The sequence below is a fragment of the Octodon degus genome, unplaced genomic scaffold (genome assembly GCF_000260255.1).
Source record: "Octodon degus isolate 3935 unplaced genomic scaffold, OctDeg1.0 scaffold00074, whole genome shotgun sequence".
NCBI classification, from domain to species: Eukaryota; Metazoa; Chordata; class Mammalia; order Rodentia; family Octodontidae; genus Octodon; species Octodon degus.
In genome coordinates this window covers 8702906-8722566 of record NW_004524650.1, presented here as the reverse complement: position 1 = coordinate 8722566, position 19661 = coordinate 8702906, and the positions used below count along the sequence as shown (strand labels likewise).

General features: G+C 34.9%; 1 protein-coding gene across 1 annotated transcript in view; it reads left to right on the top strand.

The window, feature by feature from the left end:
- The window catches only part of Rpap2 (RNA polymerase II associated protein 2), a 133351-nt gene that overhangs the window by 10721 nt on the left and 102969 nt on the right, over nucleotides 1-19661 (top strand). The window contains exons 4-8 of the mRNA XM_023720297.1: nucleotides 502-600; nucleotides 1139-1204; nucleotides 3503-3591; nucleotides 17375-17410; nucleotides 19406-19660. Coding sequence (XP_023576065.1) covers nucleotides 502-600; nucleotides 1139-1204; nucleotides 3503-3591; nucleotides 17375-17410; nucleotides 19406-19660 — 545 coding nt within the window. The remainder of the gene's footprint in view (nucleotides 1-501; nucleotides 601-1138; nucleotides 1205-3502; nucleotides 3592-17374; nucleotides 17411-19405; nucleotide 19661) is intronic.

Sequence of the window (19661 nt, the reverse complement as noted above, 5' to 3'; positions counted from 1 at the left end):
GCAATTGAGACTGGGTGTGGTGGCATACACCTGTAATCCCAGCACTTGGGAGGCTGTAAACAGGCAGATTCCTATGAGTCCTATCTAGTAGTGAGACCCTGAAAACCCCATAGACGCTTCCCTAAAATACAATAAATAAATAAATAAATAATACTATATGACAAACATGTCTTTAAATACTTTTCCTTTATTTTCTCTAATTTTAACCTCAGACTTATGAGGTAGGCATTCTTTTTCTTTTTGAAGGGGGGAAGAGAGAAAGAGGGAGGGAGGGAGGGTAGGCTCACTATATAGTTTAGACTGGTCTTAACTCACTGTTTAGGGTGGCCTTGAGCTTGAAGTAGTCCTCCTGCTTCAGCTTCCTGAGTGCTGAGGTCACAGGCGTGAGCACCCAGGCTTAGCAAAGTAGGTACTATCATTATCCCTTTATTTTCAGATGAGATTGATGAAAATTGACTTTTTCCATTAATCTGAGTAAATGCCCATCTAATTTCATTATAGGGGAAGTTCATCACACCTGCTCATTACAGTGATGTTGTGGTTGAACGTTCAATTATCAACTTCTGTGGTTATCCTTTATGTCAGAAGAAGCTGGGTATCGTAAGTACTACTTTAAATAAATGTAAGCTTTTAAAAATTTGTCATAGTACTTTGTAGAAGGAACAGTAAATGAAATATGTCATTAATGACATGAGGTGGCCAAAAATGTGTCATGTAGATGACTTAATCTTGTAATCTGAATTCACATTTATTACTCAGATTCTTTTGTAAGCTGTCTCAGTTACTTCTCTCTTATTGCTGGGACAGAATACCCAACACCCAAAATTAAAGAAGGCAAAGTTTATTTATGTAGCTCAGTTTGTGGAGGCTTCAGTCTGTAATCAGCTGGCTCCAAGACAGAGTGACACATGGCAGAGGGTAGCAGTTCATAGTGGTGGAAAACAGAAAGAGTAAAGGAGGAGCATCAGAGAACAAACCTCATTCCTTCCCGAGGGCAGGTGTGGCACTCACATCCATAATCACAGCATTGGATTATGAATGAATTACAAACTCTAGAAGCTCACCCCATGACTGCATGAGGCTTTGGGGGGACATATAGTCCCAAATCATAACATAAGCTAATCTTTCTTTTCTTTAGGTACCAAAACAGAAATACAAGATTTCTACCAAAACCAATAAAGTCTATGATATTACTGAAAGAAAGGTAAATTCAAAGGCTCTTTTCAATGTGGCAGTTAATTTTTAATATGATACTAAATTCAATTAAAAAATATAAAACTTCCTGGGCCAGCCAGATAGCTCAGCTTAGGCAGAGCACAGAGGCCTGAGGTTTGATCTCCAGCCTGCTGTGCTGGCACCGCCCCACCCCTGGGAGACGGGGGAGGGCACTAAAACAGCGATTGAGACTGAGCTTGGTGGCACATGCCTGTAATCCCAGCACTTGGGAGGCTGAAAACAGGAGAATCACTATGAGTCCGATATATGTAGTGAGACCCTGTAGACCTTGTAGACTCTGTACCAAATACATAAAAAATAAAACTTACTGTTAAAAAACAATTGAGTTAAAAATTTGTTATTTTAAGTACTTAAAGTAGTACTAAAAATAATTCCTTGCATAAGCTTTAACTAAGACTTGAATATTTAAAACTTTAAATTGCACATTGGCACAAATCTAGGCAAGTAAATCATAGCACAAGATCCAATAACAGACTCACCATATATGTGGATACATTTAGTACGTGATAGTGGAAATGTTATATGGTCAGTGGGGAAAAGAAGGGCTTTTTAGTAATCCTGACACAATTATTATCCGGATGGAAAAAATGAAAATGACTTCACCCCAGTCTATGTTTAAAGCAGGAAGATTAAGTAAATGTAAAAGGCAGACCTTTTTAGAAAGTAAAATGAAAGAATATAAACTTAGAGAAGGATTTCTTAAGATAGAAAACTATAAACCATGGAGGAAAAGTCAATAAACTTTCTACATTAAAATTTAAAGCTCTAGGCCGGGAGATGGCTCATTGGAATAAGCGCGTCCCTGGCAAATGTAAGGGCCTGAGTTCAATCCCCAGTTTCACCAAAAAATTAAAATTAAAAAAATAAATAAATAAAATTTAAAACTCGTTTATTAGAACTTTCCAAAAAAATGGAAAGATGAGCCAGGGATAGGAAGTTAAATTTCTACTTATAATTTACCACAGATTTATATTGTGAGTATATAATAAACCAATAGGAAACGTTTATGTAATCAATTCATATGACTAATATGACAATATTAAGTACTCTAGGGTGTTTTTTTTTTATTTTTTTTTTGGTTTTTTTGGTGGTGCTAGAGATTGAACCCAGGCCCTTAAGCGTAGTAGGCAAATGGTTTCCCTAGCCACGTGGCATATAATTTATGCCAAGCCTCTCCATTTCTTTGTACCCTAAAGAAACTCTTAAGTTCTTACCTGTGTACACGAGTATAGTATGTATTTTGTAAGAATGTTCACAGCTGTATTAGCCAATGTGGTGTATGCATACATTGAAATATTCAATCTTGGCTCTGAGAGACAGCTCAGGGACATAATCACCTGCTTGGCAAGTACAAGGTCCTGAGTTTGATCCCCAGTACAGAAAAAAAAGAGAAAAAGAAATATTCAGTCTTAAAAGGAAAGAAAGTCTGAGATATTGCAATATGAATGAATCTAGAAGACATTTATACTAAATGAAGTAAGCCAGGGCAGAAGGACAAATATTATTTGATTACACTTACATGAGGTACCTACTGTAACCAGATACATAGACAAGAAGAAGAATGGTGCTTGCCAATGAATGTGAAATGTGGAGTTATTGTTTAATGGGCATAGTATTCAGTTTTGTAAGGTGCACAGACTTCTAAAGATGAATGCTGGTATTGATGCAGTAGAATGAACTTTCTGTTATTGAACTGTATAATTAAAAATGGTTGAGGTGGCATATTTCATATTATGTATATTTTACTAAATTATAAGAAATCATCAACTCCATAATTAGCACTGAAGTGGTAGCAAGAAATTAGAAACAACTCAATTGTCCATAGGCAGTAGTGTAATATTCTAATACAGTGCAATGTAATATACAGTAAATGAATAAGATATATATGAATTTTAAAAGCAAGATTTTGAACAAAAGAAAAGAATAAGGTTGAAATATAGACAACTGAATGTTGTTTTATAAAGGTATACTGTAGGTGATAAAGCTAAAGAAAAGCAAGGAAATGATTAATCAAATAATAATAAATTAATATACTATTAGTAGTATATTAATAAAAATTAATGTGATAGTGCTTACTTCTGGGGAATATGGAAGGCTATACTGTGAGAGAAGAATACATAAAAGCCCTCAGAGGTACTGTGCCTTTTTTCTGACCATATTCTATTCCTGGGGTTTTGTTGTGTTCTTTCAAGTACTGTCTGAGTTTTATTCTCTTCTTTATATAGGTTATGTTTCATAACAAAAAGTAATTTTAATATGTTCTCAGTCTTTTTGCAGCAATTTTTGTTATAAAGCGTCTAAGTATTTTGAAGCACAAATTCCCAAAACTCCAGTGTGGGTTCGAGAAGAAGACAGGTAATTGAAATCATTATGCATACACATTCATTTTTCTAATAATCTCTTTGCTCTTTGAGGTAAGTTAAGAATAAGTTTAGTTTTCAGTAGAAAGTTACTTTTTACACACTTTTGGGGGAAATGGTTCTATTTTAACAATAGTTATTAAAGATTTTACACTTAAAATCAGAAAATTTACAAATGGAAATACTGTTTGTTTACTGTGTTAGCTTTAATCACCAAGCTGGAACTTCAACTCTGACTTCCTGTTGTGCAAGAAATTAGAAGCAACTCAGTTGTCCATAAACAATAGGATAATATATTAATACAGTGCAATGTAATATACAATGTAAATGAATAAGCTATAACTACGTGAATTTTAACTACATGTGTCCTATCTATGAATCTTGATTATCTAATAGCCCTTATTTAAGAATATTAAATTTTTTCAGAATATACTATGTCTTGGAATCCAACTGAACTCACAAAACTGTATACTAAAGCTTAAAAGTTTTGCTAACTCAAATCTTTATTAAAATTAGCACAATGTTTTATAAATTTAAAGAAACCCAGGTTTTTAAAAAAGTTTTTGTTTTGCAAAAAAAGTTTATGGTCATTGCAGAGGTTTTACCTCTTGGGAAATATTTAAACATCTGCAATATTTTGATAGATGCTAAATTTGGGAAAATTTTTTATTGAGAATGAAATGGCAAGATTGTATAACAATGGTAGCAAAAATCATGATAATTAGGCTATGTTGTCTACAAAAATACAAATACTCAATGAAATTAAATAAAATCCCATACAATTAATATCTGAAAGAGTATTATAATAACAAAACATAATATTACTTGTGGGCATATAGTAAAGGTCTATACTAACTGACTAAAATGTAATGAGAAGCCATTAACTAAAGAAATTTGCCTCAAAATTAGGAAGCTTTAATTCTTAATCTGATGAAGAATATATGCTATAAATTCAACTAGCATCAGTTGAAGAGTGGTGATGACAGGATCTGTAATGACAGACATCTTTGCCTGCCAATCCAATCATGTGTAGTTTTCAATTAAGACCTCACCTGTGGTCTTAATTGAACATAATAAAGAATAAAGTGTTCATTATTTTGCAAGTAACTGTCAACTTGCCTAGCTGGAGGTTACATTATCCAAGATAACTGGAAAATTATGCCTTTTTTTTTTTTTTTTTTTTTTACTTTCCACTCATTTTCTCCTGTTTTAATATTTTTTGCACCAGATCCCCATTGCATCATTAGCCTTACAATAGTGATCTATAGGGGGGCATGGTGGTACATGCCTATAGTGCTAGTCTTGGGAGACTGACACAGAAGTATCATTGAGAGTTCGAGGCCAGCGTGGGCTACATAGTGAGTTCAAAGCTAGCTTGAGCTACACAGCGAGATTTTGTCTCAAAACAAACAATAATCTATTCTACCAAGATCAGTATTTTTTAAAATTATTAACTTTGTTTTCAAAATACTCCTATACACATTTAATTTAAGCCACTATGATATCCTTATATGTGCCCCAAACCATTTAACAAACTATCTTTCATGCTTCAAACATAGTTATTGGTACTTTAACTTATTTCCTTTCTTTAACTTTTTCCTAGCATCTTACCATATAATGTTCAGAATGCCTACTTTTCCTCAGAAATTAAAACTGTCATTTTTTTCTCATAATTCAGACATTTATGTGTCTTTCCCTACCTCACTTGAAATGAAAATGGCCTATATTTGCCTAATCTAATAATCTATATCCAAAATATACAATTATGTGCTTAGTTCCTGGCAGGCGCTACTTGTGCACATGTACACACACACGTACACAAATGTATTAAAGCCAACTTGTTTCCAGGCATGGTGGTGCACACTGTTAATCCTAAGAGTTCAAGACACTTGAGATAGTAACGTTGTGAGCTCAAAGCCAGCCCGAACTACATAGTATGATCCTGTCTTAAAAAAACAAAACCATCTAACAAACAAAAAACCTGTGAGTTTAACAGTAATTGAGATGGCAGAATAATTTTTTACCAACTCTAAGCAATGTACCCATTCAGTTTAGGAGATTGCTTCATGAGAAATAGTAAACAAAAGTGAGAAAAAGTTCATGGTAGTGGGTTCAGACATTGAACATTGGCTCACTTGAAATGAGTATCCAGTCGTCCCCCCTTGGCCATGGTTTTGTTTTCTATTGTTCAGTTAACCTACAGTCAACAGCAGGCTGAAAGTATTAGATGGCAATTTCCAAAAATAAGCAAAACGTTATAAGTTTTAAATTTCACACTATTCTGCGTTTTTTTTTTGTTGTTGTTCCTCGAGTGCCTTCAGGGCACTTTTGGCCAGCGGGAGAGTTGTGAGGTTCGAACTCCAGCAACCTGAGGCTGACAGCTTTGTGGAAGCAGCCACTTAAAGGACTGAGCTAGGGCCAGGCCCCCTTTCACACTATTCTGAATGATAAAATTCTCATACCATTTGGCTCACTCATATCCCGAATATGAATTGTTCCTTTTTCCAGTGCATTTACACTGTTTACACTGCTCATCTCTTAGTGACTTACTATTAAAAAATAAGAAAAGAATATTAGGTAGTGTAGGATTTTGTACTACCAACAATTTCAGGTATCTCCAGGATGGTGGTGTCTTGTATCCCTCCTAAATTAGAGGAAATTTCAGTAAGAAATTTACTGTATATTTCAGTAAGAAAAAGATAATGATAGCCAAGTAATAAGGGACTAAGCTAAGTTTGGTATATTCTCAAGAACTGCAGAACCAGCAAATATTTTTTGAGCAAAATTTAGTATGGTCTTGGTTTAAAAGATGAATTAGGGGTTTATGGATTAGCTCAGTTGTTTAAAGTGTCTCCTTGGGCAAACTCAGTCAGGCACAGGGGACCATGGTTCAGTCCTAAGCTCCACATGCTGCATCAGACCTGAGCCAGCCCTGTCCCCCTCCCCCCCCACCCCCGCCCAAAAAAAGTCCTCAATTATGGGCCAGCCAAAAGTGGGTAAGGCAGACACTGGGTTTGGAGGTTCAATCCTGGGCCTGCTGAGCCAGCCCCGCCCCCAGGGCACACTGAAATGGTGATTGAGACTAGGGGTGGTGTTTACATGCCTGTAATCCCAGCGCTTGGGAGGCTGAGAACAGGAGAATCACTACAAGTCCAATCTGTGTAGTAAGACCCTGTAGAACCTGCACCAAAATACAAAAAAAAAAAAAAAAAAAAAAAGATGAATTAAAGAAGAAAGAACTAAAGAGAGTCCCTAGATTTAACTTAACACCTTCATTAAACAAACTCAAAAGGGCTAAATGTTTTTCTTAAGCTGATGATAGATTCTGAATAAGGCCAGGATTCTGCTCATTTCTCACTTGATTACAAAAAACCAGTAAGTAACTTATAAATATGCATTTGTCCCGTTGTGTATGATGTTTTTCAGTTTTATAACCATATTGGTATCTTTTGTGTTCTGGATATATTAGTGTTACTTTAATTTCTAAACTATTAAGAATGAGAATTATGCCAGTGTCATTTAATGAGTCCACTAGAGGGCACTGTTTTTTTCCCCACAAACTTTAGGTGATTTTTTTTCTTGATTTTGTTTATGTTTTGTTTTTTGTTTTCTTTTTTTGGTTTATTCCAGTGTTTGGTAAGAATCAGAATTCTAGAATTTGCTATTTTAAAAAGGTTGTTTACTTGTTATACATATAAGCTCTACAGAAATGTGACACTTATAAGAAAATTTGCCTGTTCATAGATGGGAAAAGGTATAATGTTCAGAACCAAACTTTTTGTTTTTTTTAACCAGACTTTTTTTTTAAGAGGAAATATGGCATATTTTAAATGATGTAATTTAGTATTTAATAAATGGATATTTTTATTAGCTTAGTCATTATACTAAGTAAAATTATTACCATAGTAGTAAATTAATAAACTTTAAAATAAAAGTAAAAATTTAAATTTTAAATCTACTTAAAGAATTAGATACCTTATTGCAATCACTTCTAAACTGTCATAAATGCATTTACACTATGATCTGATACATGCATGTAACTGGGGAAAAATTAATTGAAGCACCTATGTTATTTTCTACTCTGTTGCTTTTATAAAATACTGGTGGCAATTCACTTAATCTGCAATTTGAAGTATAATTTTGTTAAATGTTGCTCAGGGTTTTAGTTGTTTTACTACAGAAGAGCTGCTTATCAGCATTAGACCTCACCAGTCTCCTCATTTGTAAAAGTAGAAAATTACATTTAGCCTATTAGTTCCTTATAGTTCTATAGTTTGATAGTTCTGAGTCAGTTATGTCTTCAGTAACTGCTACTATAGTGAAAATTTTTTAGATAAGGAAATGCCTAATGAAAATTATCAGGATAAAGCTAGATAAACTTATACTACCTTATATATAACAAATTCTAAGTTAAGAATAAAAGTTAATGGCTTTAATAATTTGAACTCTTTAGTTTATAAAGATAAAAGTGATAAAAGATTAGACTACTTTTTAAATTATGAAGAAAAGTCAGGGATAGTTTAGATTATAGCATGAACAATCTGAAGTTAACCTTTTTGAGGACACGCTGGTCTTATACACCTTTTGAAAACAAAATACTGAATTTCATATTTCATTATTATGAATACTAGTATAAACTTATTTATCAGATTCTAAAATACTAAAACCTAGTAATTTCCCTTAAAATGTATAAGATGTTATACCATAGTATGTTTACTGTCTTATCAATACAGACATATAAGTGCCTACAAGAACAACTTAGAAAAATTCACAATAAATTCTAATACCATGCTTGTTTTAGACTCAGGCTTTCAAGGTTTTTTTAGTCCTTTATTTTAAGGTCTAAGAAAATATCTGAAATTTATCCTTCAAGACATGAAGAGCAGTAGACTTTTCACAAAATGTGTCTTGATATTCAGTTAGAGACAAAACATTGACCTAGAATTAATGGTTTAGGTCATAAAATGCAGTATGATGTTTCTCATCATGTGAGTTAGAAATTTTTTACCTATTTGGTGGCCAAAAAAAGAACACCTGCAGTTTTGATGCTCAGAGGTAGCGTGCTGATTTAGAGAGTGATATGTTTACATTTATAAATTGTCTTTGGTTCAGTGTAGTCTCTGAAAAGTCTTTGAAGAAGGGAAGTTTCTTGAATTGTGAGCCAAAACTAAGAAACAGTGAAAAGCAAATGTGATTTTATAGACCAAATTGGAGTGAATGGTTAATGCTGACAGAGCTACAAGTGCCATCATGTGGTCCAGAGGAGGGGATTTTCGCATATCACTTCTTGGCAATAAACAGTATAATTTCTGAGATGCGGAAGCCAAAAACCTCTGCAGAACTAACTTTTATGACCTCTTCCTGAGCCAGCCACCTCAGTTGCTCAGTATGCAGAATAAAAGCTTTTAGAAACAGATTTTAACATATCTCAAAATATTATTTGAAAAGTTTCCGTTGTGGGAGAATTATAATGTATTGCTTCTGTTGACATATATGTGATATAGATAAATAGATACTCCACAAAACAATATATACACTCTTCAGGAAAAGATATAACTCAGTGGCATAGCGCCTGCCTGGCAAGCTCAGGGTCCTGAGTTTGATTCCAAGAACAACAACAAAAACCTTGTATACATATTTAATACTAAATTTATTGAGACATCATGAGATTAATACAAATTACTTTGGCCTGTACAGTTACAAGAGGTACTCAAAGTGGTGGCCATTAGCTTCCATGAAGTGCTGATTGAGTGACCTTGCTCACTGAAATTGCTGCACATCCTCTAAGGGCCAGTGATATAGTAGGTGTTCTGCCATACACATTATTCTCTAGGGTTCCCCATAGAGACCCTATCTGTTGGAAAAAACTATATTATGGTTTTTTTCCTAAGCTATATACATTTTTTGGTGGAGTGTATACATGCACACACATGCATGTATATATAGACAAATTTCAGATAACATGTATATACACATGTGTATGTGTACATACATATGCAGGTTACTTCCAGTTTAAGATTTACTTTGTTAAAGCTAATCACTTAATTTATGCCTTAGTGCCAATAAAATGAAACATTTATGAAGAAACATTTTAATATGGTTACTTACTTTTGCTTTTTAAATTGACTTCCCAAAACTAGATCCGGGACAATTTGAATTATGAAAAAGAAGATGAAAGATACTTAGCCTAAAGAGAAAGACCAATGATTATTATTGATTTATTTTTATGTATTTGGTACCGTCTCACTACATACACTCATAGTGATCCATTTTAGTCTCCCCAGCGCTGGGATTGTAGGTGTGTTCTACCATGCCCAGTCTCGGCAGCAGACTCAACATGCCCAGGGGTGGGGCTGGCAGCAGAAAAAGAGCAATTTTAAGAAAAAGAATTTGCATCTCATCCAAGAAAGTACAGAAAAGAAAGCAATGTAACTTGTTCCCTTATAACAAACTGAGGTTTTATATTGAACCTTTCGTCTAATTCCCAAGTAAACTCAAATCTAGTTTATTTTAGTATCTGCTACCATTATTCATTTTATAAATTGGGAACCAGGAGGAGTACTATCAGTAATAAACAGTTAACATCTAGAAACAACATTGGAGGGGCTGAAGATATACCTCAGTGGCACAAGTGCCTGCCAGGCAAGCACAAGGTCCTGAGTTCGATTCCAAAAACAAAAAACATTGGATGTTTTCCTTGCCTGAAGTCAAGAAAAGTAAACAAAAAAGAGGAATACAGTAGTTTTTAAAATATAGAGAATTCCTATGAGAGGGATTAAGCAAAGGTGGTATAGATAGTGTCCTCACATCCTTTTTTGTGGTGTCCTTTGGGGGGGGGGTCTTTTTTTTTCTTTCTGACATTAATATCAGCATACTGTGGAAAGACTGAAGGCCTTAAAATTCAGCCTAAGTTTGAAACTAGATGTACTGCTTGTTAGCTATGTGATCATAGGAAGTCAGTTAATTTCTTAAAGCTTCAGTTTCTTTACCTTTAAAAAATAAAATTGTAAGTTGTATGAAGGTAAAGTTATATATAAGCTACCAAGAGTATAGTTTAGAAAGATGAAGAAATGTTGGAGATAGATAGTAGTTGTAGTTGTACAATATACATGTGCTTAAAGAAAATGCATTGAACTGTATCCCCAAAAAAGTATGAAATGGTAAATGTGTCTTTTATTTCATGGAAAAAAGGTAAAATAAAATTTCATAACAATAATATAGGAAGAATAACACTAGTTATGCATTATATGTTATCTTTAAAGTAGTTGCTCAGGGTACAAGATATGGGCATAAAAATTTCTCCAGACAATATTAGCACAAACCTTTCTTTTTACCTACCTAAGAGACACTAATCTGAGTTATATTTTTTCCCCTTTTCCCTACTATCCTTTCCCCTTTCACCCTTCAGAGTTTCTTTTTCCTTTTGAACAATGTCTTCCCATTTCACAATATCTAATGTACATTTTAGACCTTATTTACTCTTTCAGTTTTTCATACCAGGGAAACAATACAATGTTTACACATGTGAATCTGATTTATTTCACTTATGAATGTGGTGTCAAGTTGCATCCATTTACCTATGAAGCTCTCAAGTTCATTACTCTTTGTGGCTAAGTAACACTCCATTGTATAAAAAGACCACCTTTTTTATCCATTCCTCAGTTGATGGGTATTGGGGATGTTTCCAAGATATAGCTATTACAAATTGTGCTGCTATAAATACAGGTGCACATACATTGCTATGGTGTGATATTTTAAATTCTTTTGGAAAGATATACAGGGAATTACTGGGTCAAAGGGGACCTTCAATCCTAGTTTTTTAGTAATCTCCACACTGATTTCCACAGTGGTTGTACCAGTCTGTACTCCTACCAACAGTGGAGAAGAGTTCCTTTTTCCCACAGCCCCTCCAGCATTTGTTATTGATTTTGTGATAATAGCTATTCTTTCTGGGGTGAGAGAGAATCTCAATGTTGTTTTAATTTGCATCTTAAATGACCAATAATGTTGAACATGTTTTCATGTATTTATTTGCCATTTGTTCATCTGAGAAGTGTATATTCATCTGAGATGCCCATTTTTTGATTCTTTGGATTTTGGGAGTCTGATTTTGTTTTAATCCTTTGTATGTTTTAGATAATGATCATTTTTCTGAGGGGCAGTAGCTAAAATTTTTTCCCACTCTGTGGGTTGTCTTTTACTCTTAATAATTTATTTTACTGTGTAAAAGCTTTTTAATAAGTTGAGGTCTTATTGATTCTTTGAATTTGAAATGATAATTTAATGTTATATATATTTTACCACAACTTCTAAATTGATTAAATTTTTATTTACTTTTTTTTTGTGCTATAAATTGAGCCTAGAGCCTGGCACATGCAAAGCACACACTCTGCCAGTAAAGACTATAATTTTTTTAAAAGCCTATGTAGAATGTAGTAGACATTTACATATGTTGCTTTTTCTCTTACCTTTAGAAACTAGTTGTTTGTTTTTTTAATTTTCAAAAAAATAATCAGGCCTGGTGCAGTGTTGTGTACCTGAAAGGCCTACCTACTTGAGAGGCAGAGGCAGGGAAAAGACTGCCTGAGTTCCAGAGTTCAAGGACTCGAATTTCCATCTCAAAGAAAAAGAGACTCAAGTTGTGATACTGGAGATTCCTCATAAAACTATCTTAAGTTGTGTTCATTACAATAACGTTTATGCCAGACATGGTTGTGAACACCTGTCGTCATAGCACTGGGGAAGCCCAGAGGCCGAGACAGGAGAATCTATGTGAATTGAAGACCAGCCTGAACTGCAGAGCCAAACCCTGTCTCAAAAGAAAGAAAGAGTTTACATTTTGATTAGCCACACTCAGATCTCATTCTTATTTGGTATTCTGCTTTCAAGATCTTGAAATAAGAACTTCCCGTTTGTGACCACAACCTTCATCTCATCTGCAACTATTAGTCTGTTTTTAACCTCATTTTGACCTTTTGAGTCCCCTAGCTTTGTTCTCCTGGGTTGGCAGACCCTTGTATTTATTTTATTGGGTTCGGTCAGCTGTTGCAGCATTGTCCTCTCAAGGCTGTTCTAGGTGGTGGTTTCTCCTTCAGCCATTTGTCCTGTCTACCTTTCCAAGTTCCAGTCATCTTTTATTTTTCTCCGTTTTGATTCCTAAACATTACTGAGGGAAGTGCTCAAATAAGACCATTAGTCCTTTGAGTAAGCTGTCTCATTTAATGAAGTTCTCACAGCATCCTTAAGGAGATATTATGTTACCTATTTTATAGATGGTGGAAATGACACTTGGAGATACAGAAAAGGACAGTTAGTTGATATAGAGAGATTTGGAGTTTAAATCCAGTAGGTTTGTCTGGCACTCTGCATTCTTTTGGCCTTATTCACAGTTGTTTGTTCTCATTTTCTCTCCTTTGTTTCTTACTGGCTATATGACACATTCAGTCTTTTCTGCTCTCCTTAAACCTTGAACTTAAGCTATTGTAAATAACTTAAACTACTAATTTAATGAAATAATTGAGAGCATCAGCAGCATCTCTTTCAACTTAGTTGTTTATGTACTCTCACTTGTCTCCTCTTTGCTAATATACATCACACTCCTCTTCGTTAGTGATTCTGTTCTCTAAGACTTTGCCTTATGACTTAGTCTTCCTCTGTTGAGGTTTCCTTTCATACTGATTCTCTTCCTTAAAAAACAAAAACTGAAAAAACTATTCATTAGATTTACCAATCCTGTGGTAATTGGTGATCTTAGTAAGAGCCATTTCAGTGGAGTGATGAGTGTAGAGTCCAGAAGGCAGAGAGTTATGGCTGAGTAAAAGATAATGGAATTGAGGGTGATCAGTGCGGACTTCTTTACTTAAAACTTATAAAGAAAAGGTCTGGCAATCCATATGACTGAAGGACAGGGCTGAGTTTTTGTTTGTAGAGAAGTAGGGTAGATTTAAGCATGACAGCTTTTTTTTTTTTTCTCGAAAAGGAGGTGTGTGACAATATGTGTATAAAACCACAAAGCAAGATACATAGGTTCAACTTCAGCTGCCTTTATATACAAACTGATACCTTTTTCTCCCCTTTCTTTTGAGGTAGACTTATTTTCTGGAACAGCTTTAGGTTCACTGTAAAAATGAACAGAAGGTAGAGAGAATCCTTACACATCCCCCTCTACAAACTGATCTGTATTTATAAGCCCAGCTGAAATGATTATTCTCTGAAACTTTTTGATTGCCTCAGCAACAAGTTTTTCTTTCATTTTTAATTTCCTGTAGCAGCACTTCTCATGGAACTTAACAGATACTCTCTTGAATTATTTGTTGTATAGCAGTGTGATTTTTTTTTGCTGTTACAAATGTTTATTTAACAAATGTTTAATATAAAATTATGCGTGGCCTAATTTTTAAATTGTAGTAAAATAGGCCCTCTTGACAGGGAATGTGGATCTCTGCTGAACAGCTGGTTTTTGTACTTATTTCAAGGATTCTGACATGATACTCTTTCCTAGCTAGTAGCACCATCACAGGTTCCATCACACCTGTGTCTAGCAGCACTACTAGTTATAGGTAGCTGCTATGACTAGAATTAGTGAGTAGAAAACAATAGGGCAAATAGGATAATTGGAGTGTACAGAAGAAGATATGCCTGGGTGAGATAAAGGAAGAATAAAAAAATCACTCTGAAGCAATTCACACTGCTCATTGGGTTTAATTAATTTTAATCTTAGAGATTACTTTTTTAATGTTTTAAATTCATTTATCTATTTATTTATCTGGCATAGGCTCTCACTTTGCAGCTTGGACTCGTAGTGATCCTCCTGTCTCAGCCTCCCCAGTACAGGGATGATAGGCATATGCCATACCGCCTGGTTTCAGTGGCCAGCATGGTGTGCAGTTCCAGTACTGGGGATCAAACCAGGGTCCTTGCGCTTGCCAGGCAGGCACTTAGACCCCGAGGTATCTCTCCAGCCCCTAATCTTAGGGATTCTTGAGCTATATGTGAATCTCTTGAGCAGGATGGCCTCATTGTATATGCCTCCTGATTTGTGGTACTAAGAAGGAATCTATATAAGGAAGAATGGCTTAATTAGTGGTGCCCTTCATAACTAAGGAGCTTGATGAGCGCCCATTCCCCATAGTCCCTCCTGTGTTTGAACAAACAAAAGGTGAATATGTTGGCTAGATAATAGTTCCATTATTAATGCTATTATGTTTAACAATATAGTCTCAAATACTTGAGACTCTGGCTTTTTTGACTGGTAGCCTTGAAATGTCATAATTCAGAAGTTTGGCTTTCATCTGTCTGACTCATTAATTGAAAGTCTGCAACATCACAAGGTCAATGGACTCTATTTTGGACCTTAAATGAGATTTATACACACAGTACCTTGGCTTCTCTGCAGTTTACACATAGGCTCATATAAATCAGTGTATTTGTAGGAATATGGGTGTATGTTTTTTGTTTATTTTGCTTGTTTCTCTTTTTGAGCCAAGGTTTTGCTATGCAGTTCCAGTTGGCTTTAAACTCACTTTGTAGCCCAGGTTGACCTTGAACTTGCAATGCTGTGCTCCTGCCTCAGCCTCCCAATTGCTAGCATCACAGGACTGTGCCATCATGTCCAGCCAATGTATTTTTTAAGTACTGGTGTTTAAATTCAGGAAACACTAATCTGCATCCTCAGCTCTTTTTAAAATTTTTTATTTGAAATAGGGTGTTGCTAAGTTATCCAAGCTAACCTTGCATTTTTGGATCTTTCTGCCTCAGCCTCCTGAATAGCTGGGATTACAGGATGGCACCACTATACCTGACTCTTAATTTCTCTTTGTTTATTCTGTTTTGCAGTCTTTCGAAGATACTTTTGGGGATTTGGGGGTATAGCTCAGTGGAAGAATATTTTCCTTACATGCATGATGCCCTCACTTCAATCCCTAGCAAGATAAATAGATAGCATTTCAAAGTCACTTCAGAAATATTTTTGCTGTCCTCATGGATTTGATGTTTGCTCCTTTTTATATCTAGCATGAGTGTGTCTGTCTGTGTTTTACATTTGGAAGAATATTTTTCCCTTTTTAATATGATGGTCAAATGAGATTTCTGATATTGAATGGCCAGATTGTTCTTAGAGTTAACTTAAATCACTCAACCTACATATGAGATGTGACCTCTCTCTCTCTCTCTCTCTCTCTCTCTCTCTCTCTCTCTCTCTCTCTCTGTATACACTATTTAATATATGTATTAAATGTTTGAAGTTTTAAAAAAATTTATTTCAGTAAGACACACTACCAGTAATCTCTCTCAAAATACTCCTTCTTGCTGTGTGCATACTTATCCCATCATCTTTGCCACTTTCTGAAGCAGTTCTGGAAGTCCTCTTTGGTAAGTGCCTTTGTAAGATATTATAAAAATATAATGAATGACCCAGGTATGGTGGTGCACTCCTATAATCTGAACACTTGGAAAGCTGAGGCAGGAGGATCACCGCAAGTTGGTGGCCAGCCTATGGTACATTGTGAGTTTAAAGCCAGCCTGTACTAGATAGCAAGACCCAGTCTCCAAAACCAAACAAAGAAAATGATGCTGCCTAGTTCCATCCACTTTAGAAAAGAAGGCATATAGAAACAGTGTAATGTGTCCTCATCTACCTTATTCACTGACTCTGGTAATATGTGACTTCTGGCTGTTCTCCAAAGACACAATGACCGTGAAAGGCAAATGCTTTGAATTGATTTGGGACATTGAGGCAGTCATGACACTGAGATTAAAGAGCCTCAAGAAGCAGGACTTCCCAAAACTGCTTCAGAAAATGGCAAGAACAATGGAATAAGTGTGTTTGAAGCAAGGGGGAGCATCTTCAGGAGAATTAATGGTGATGCGTCTTTTACTTAATGGATTTTTTTTTATCATACCTCATAATTCACACTTAGAGTGCAATATTAACTTTTGCAGAAACTAAGATAAAAATACTTACTGACAGTATAAGAGTATTATAAATATACTATACACTGCTTCAATGAGCTTAAAGCCTAGGTAAGAAACCAGACTTAAACATACAGAAAAGTAAAACATTTAGATAATGTAGGGCATAAAAGAATATATGATTAATTAATTAAAAGGCAACAATGATTCTGGAATTTGTGGAAAACAAGATGACTTGCTTTTGCTCAGGTTAGTCAAGGAAAATTTTATTAGGTGTGTGGCACTGAGTTCTGAAAAGGAATACATTTTATTTGTATTTATTTATTTTTCTATATTTGGTACAGGGTCTCACTGTGCAGCTCAGACTCATAGTGATCCTCCTGTTTTCAGTCTCCCCACTGCTGGGATTACAGGTGTGTGCCATCATGCCTGGTCTCCTAGGAATAAATTTTAGATGAGACATTATAATAAACTATATTGAGTTTCATAGTACTTTGTCCTTTATTTTTTTATTTTTACTTTTTGTATTTTAGGACAGGGTCTACAGGGTCTCACTGCGCAGATCAAACTCATAGTGATTCTCCTGTTTACAGCCTACCAAGTGCTGAGATTACAGGCACATGCCACCACGCCCAGTCTCAATCACCCTCTCACGCGCCTCAGGGGCAGGCCTGGGGATCGAACTTCTGGCCCCTGCATCAGTGCTGTAATCCGCTGAGCAATTTGCCGGCCCTATTTTTTTCTTAAGGAAAATATCCTTATGGGAAGTGTTCTCTTTTAATTATATTTTGATACAATTATCAGAAACATTTAAAAGCTTTTGACCTATCAGTTGCCTTCAATTTTCTATATCTCTATTTTTTTCACAGACAACCTGATTTTCAGCTGTTAAAGGAAGGACAAAGGTATGGTTGAATCAGTATCACTTACCTTCTATATAGTATTCATGTGAATAGAAACATCAGGAGTGTCCTAGGTGATATGAGCTCTTAGACTTTCTGTGCTGATACATTATAAGCGCCCTGTTCTAGCTCAGAGAAAGAAATATTTGATGTGTTCAGCTTTGTCTTTTGTGATGTTATAATGATGTGTTTGATCTGTATGATTTATCGTACAGCTGTTCCTACTGTGGAAGTCTAATTGAACTTGTTGAAATATGACCCAAACAAAGCCTCCATCTCAGATTCTGTGTTTCTTTGTCAGTTAGATTGTACCAATTACAGTTGTTGAAAGGTTTATATGGTCTTATTTTATCAGAGTTCGAGACATTATTGTAGCAGTTATTTAATTATTTGAAAGAATATCTAAAGCATTAATGTAAATCCCAGGTTGTGATTTTTTTTCAAACTCTCTTCATAATATTCCTTGCCCAGCATTAGCTATCAAAATACTTCCTTCAACTCTTAGAATAAATGTTCCTAATTATTAGTCACTACCTTAGATACATAATATGTACCACAGTAAGACATTTATTTATTGATGCATTTTATTTATAGTTTCAATATCAAATAGGAAAAATAAAATTGCCTTAAAATTCTAAGAGAAAGTATGAAATATATGAAAGTTGAGTTCTGATTTTTTTAAAATTACGCTTTTTTTATTTGGTAATATCTTATTTTTTTAAATTCTAGCTTTAAAAAAAATGATACCTAGTACTGAAGAAGTATGTCATCTTTTCTCCATTCCTATCCACAACCTTGCTTTTCACTGCCCTAACCCATCTTTATTATATACTTCCCCATAGCATGTTTCTTGGCCTAGTAACTTTCTCATCTCATTTTTTTTTTAATTGCTTTGTGGTACCAGGAATTGAACTTGGGACTTTGCCCTTGCTAGGCAGCTGCTTATGCTGCTGAGCTATATTCCTGGCTCTTCTGTTTTTTAAAGTTCTGATATGTGTGTTTGCATGAGGACTACTGCTTACCTGTCCTTAATTTCTCTCAGGTTGAAATGCCAAAGTGACTCTGCTCTTTCCTTTCACTATTTTGTAATTCTTAATCTTGTTCAAATCTTAAATTAAACACATAGTCAGAGGGACAACTGTTGTCATTTATTGTTATCATTCTTTTGGAACTCTCAAAACTTTTTCAAACTTAAATATCTTTCATTGGAATATGTTAGCTTACCAATTTTATTTTCTGTTAGGACTTTGTTTTTCATTGTATGAAATTTTCTGTATGAGGCTCAACCTGAATTTGAAAATGTTTGCCTATCTGTCTTTAACTTTCATACTAACAGAGTTCCTATAATGTGTTTTTTGAGAAACCAGTAATGAAATTTTCAAAAATAACCTTTAAAAAATGCTTATAGAGAGCAGTCGTAGAAATAGTAGACCAAAACCAAAATAACTCTAGAATAAAATTATTAGAGTTTTGTTGTTCTTATTTTACTTTAACCATTTAAAAATAATTGGAAATTGGGCCAGCCAAATAGATCAACAGATTAAAGCCCCTGCTTAGGCAGACACAGGGGCCAGAAGTTCGATCCCTGGGCCTGTTGTGCTGGCCCCACCCCCGGGGCATGCTGAGATGGTGATTGAGCCTGGGCATGTGGTGGCATGTGCCTGTGATCCCAGCATTTGGGAGGCTGTAAACAGGAGGATCACTGTGAGTCCAATCTACGCAGTAAGACCCTGTAGACCCTGTCCTAAAATACAAAAAAAACTACTAATACAAAAAAACCTAATAATTGGAAATTGGTAAAAGAAAGATGAATGAAGTATATCAAATATACATTAGATATAGAAATATAGCTTTTTAATATGTATTCATATGTATGCACTTATGAATAAGAGTATGCCTAGGGAATAAAATTTCTACCTTAAAAGTTACAAATTATAAATAACCTGGGAATACTTTGCCTTCTTGTTATAATTACTGTGTTTATTTTTTGTTTTGCAGTGGCCATTCAGGAGAAGAAGTACAGTTATGCAGTAAAGCCATTAAAACATCAGATATTGATAATCTTGATCATTTTGAAAAGCAATATGAATCTAGTTCTTCTAACACTTGTAGTGATAGTAGCAGCGATAATGAACAAGACTTTGTTTCCTCTGTTCTACCAGGAAACAGACCAAATACAATGGGTAAAGGGTCACAGTTGCACAAAAAAACCATAATGAAAAAGAAAGCTGGTCAAAAAACTAACTCCACACTC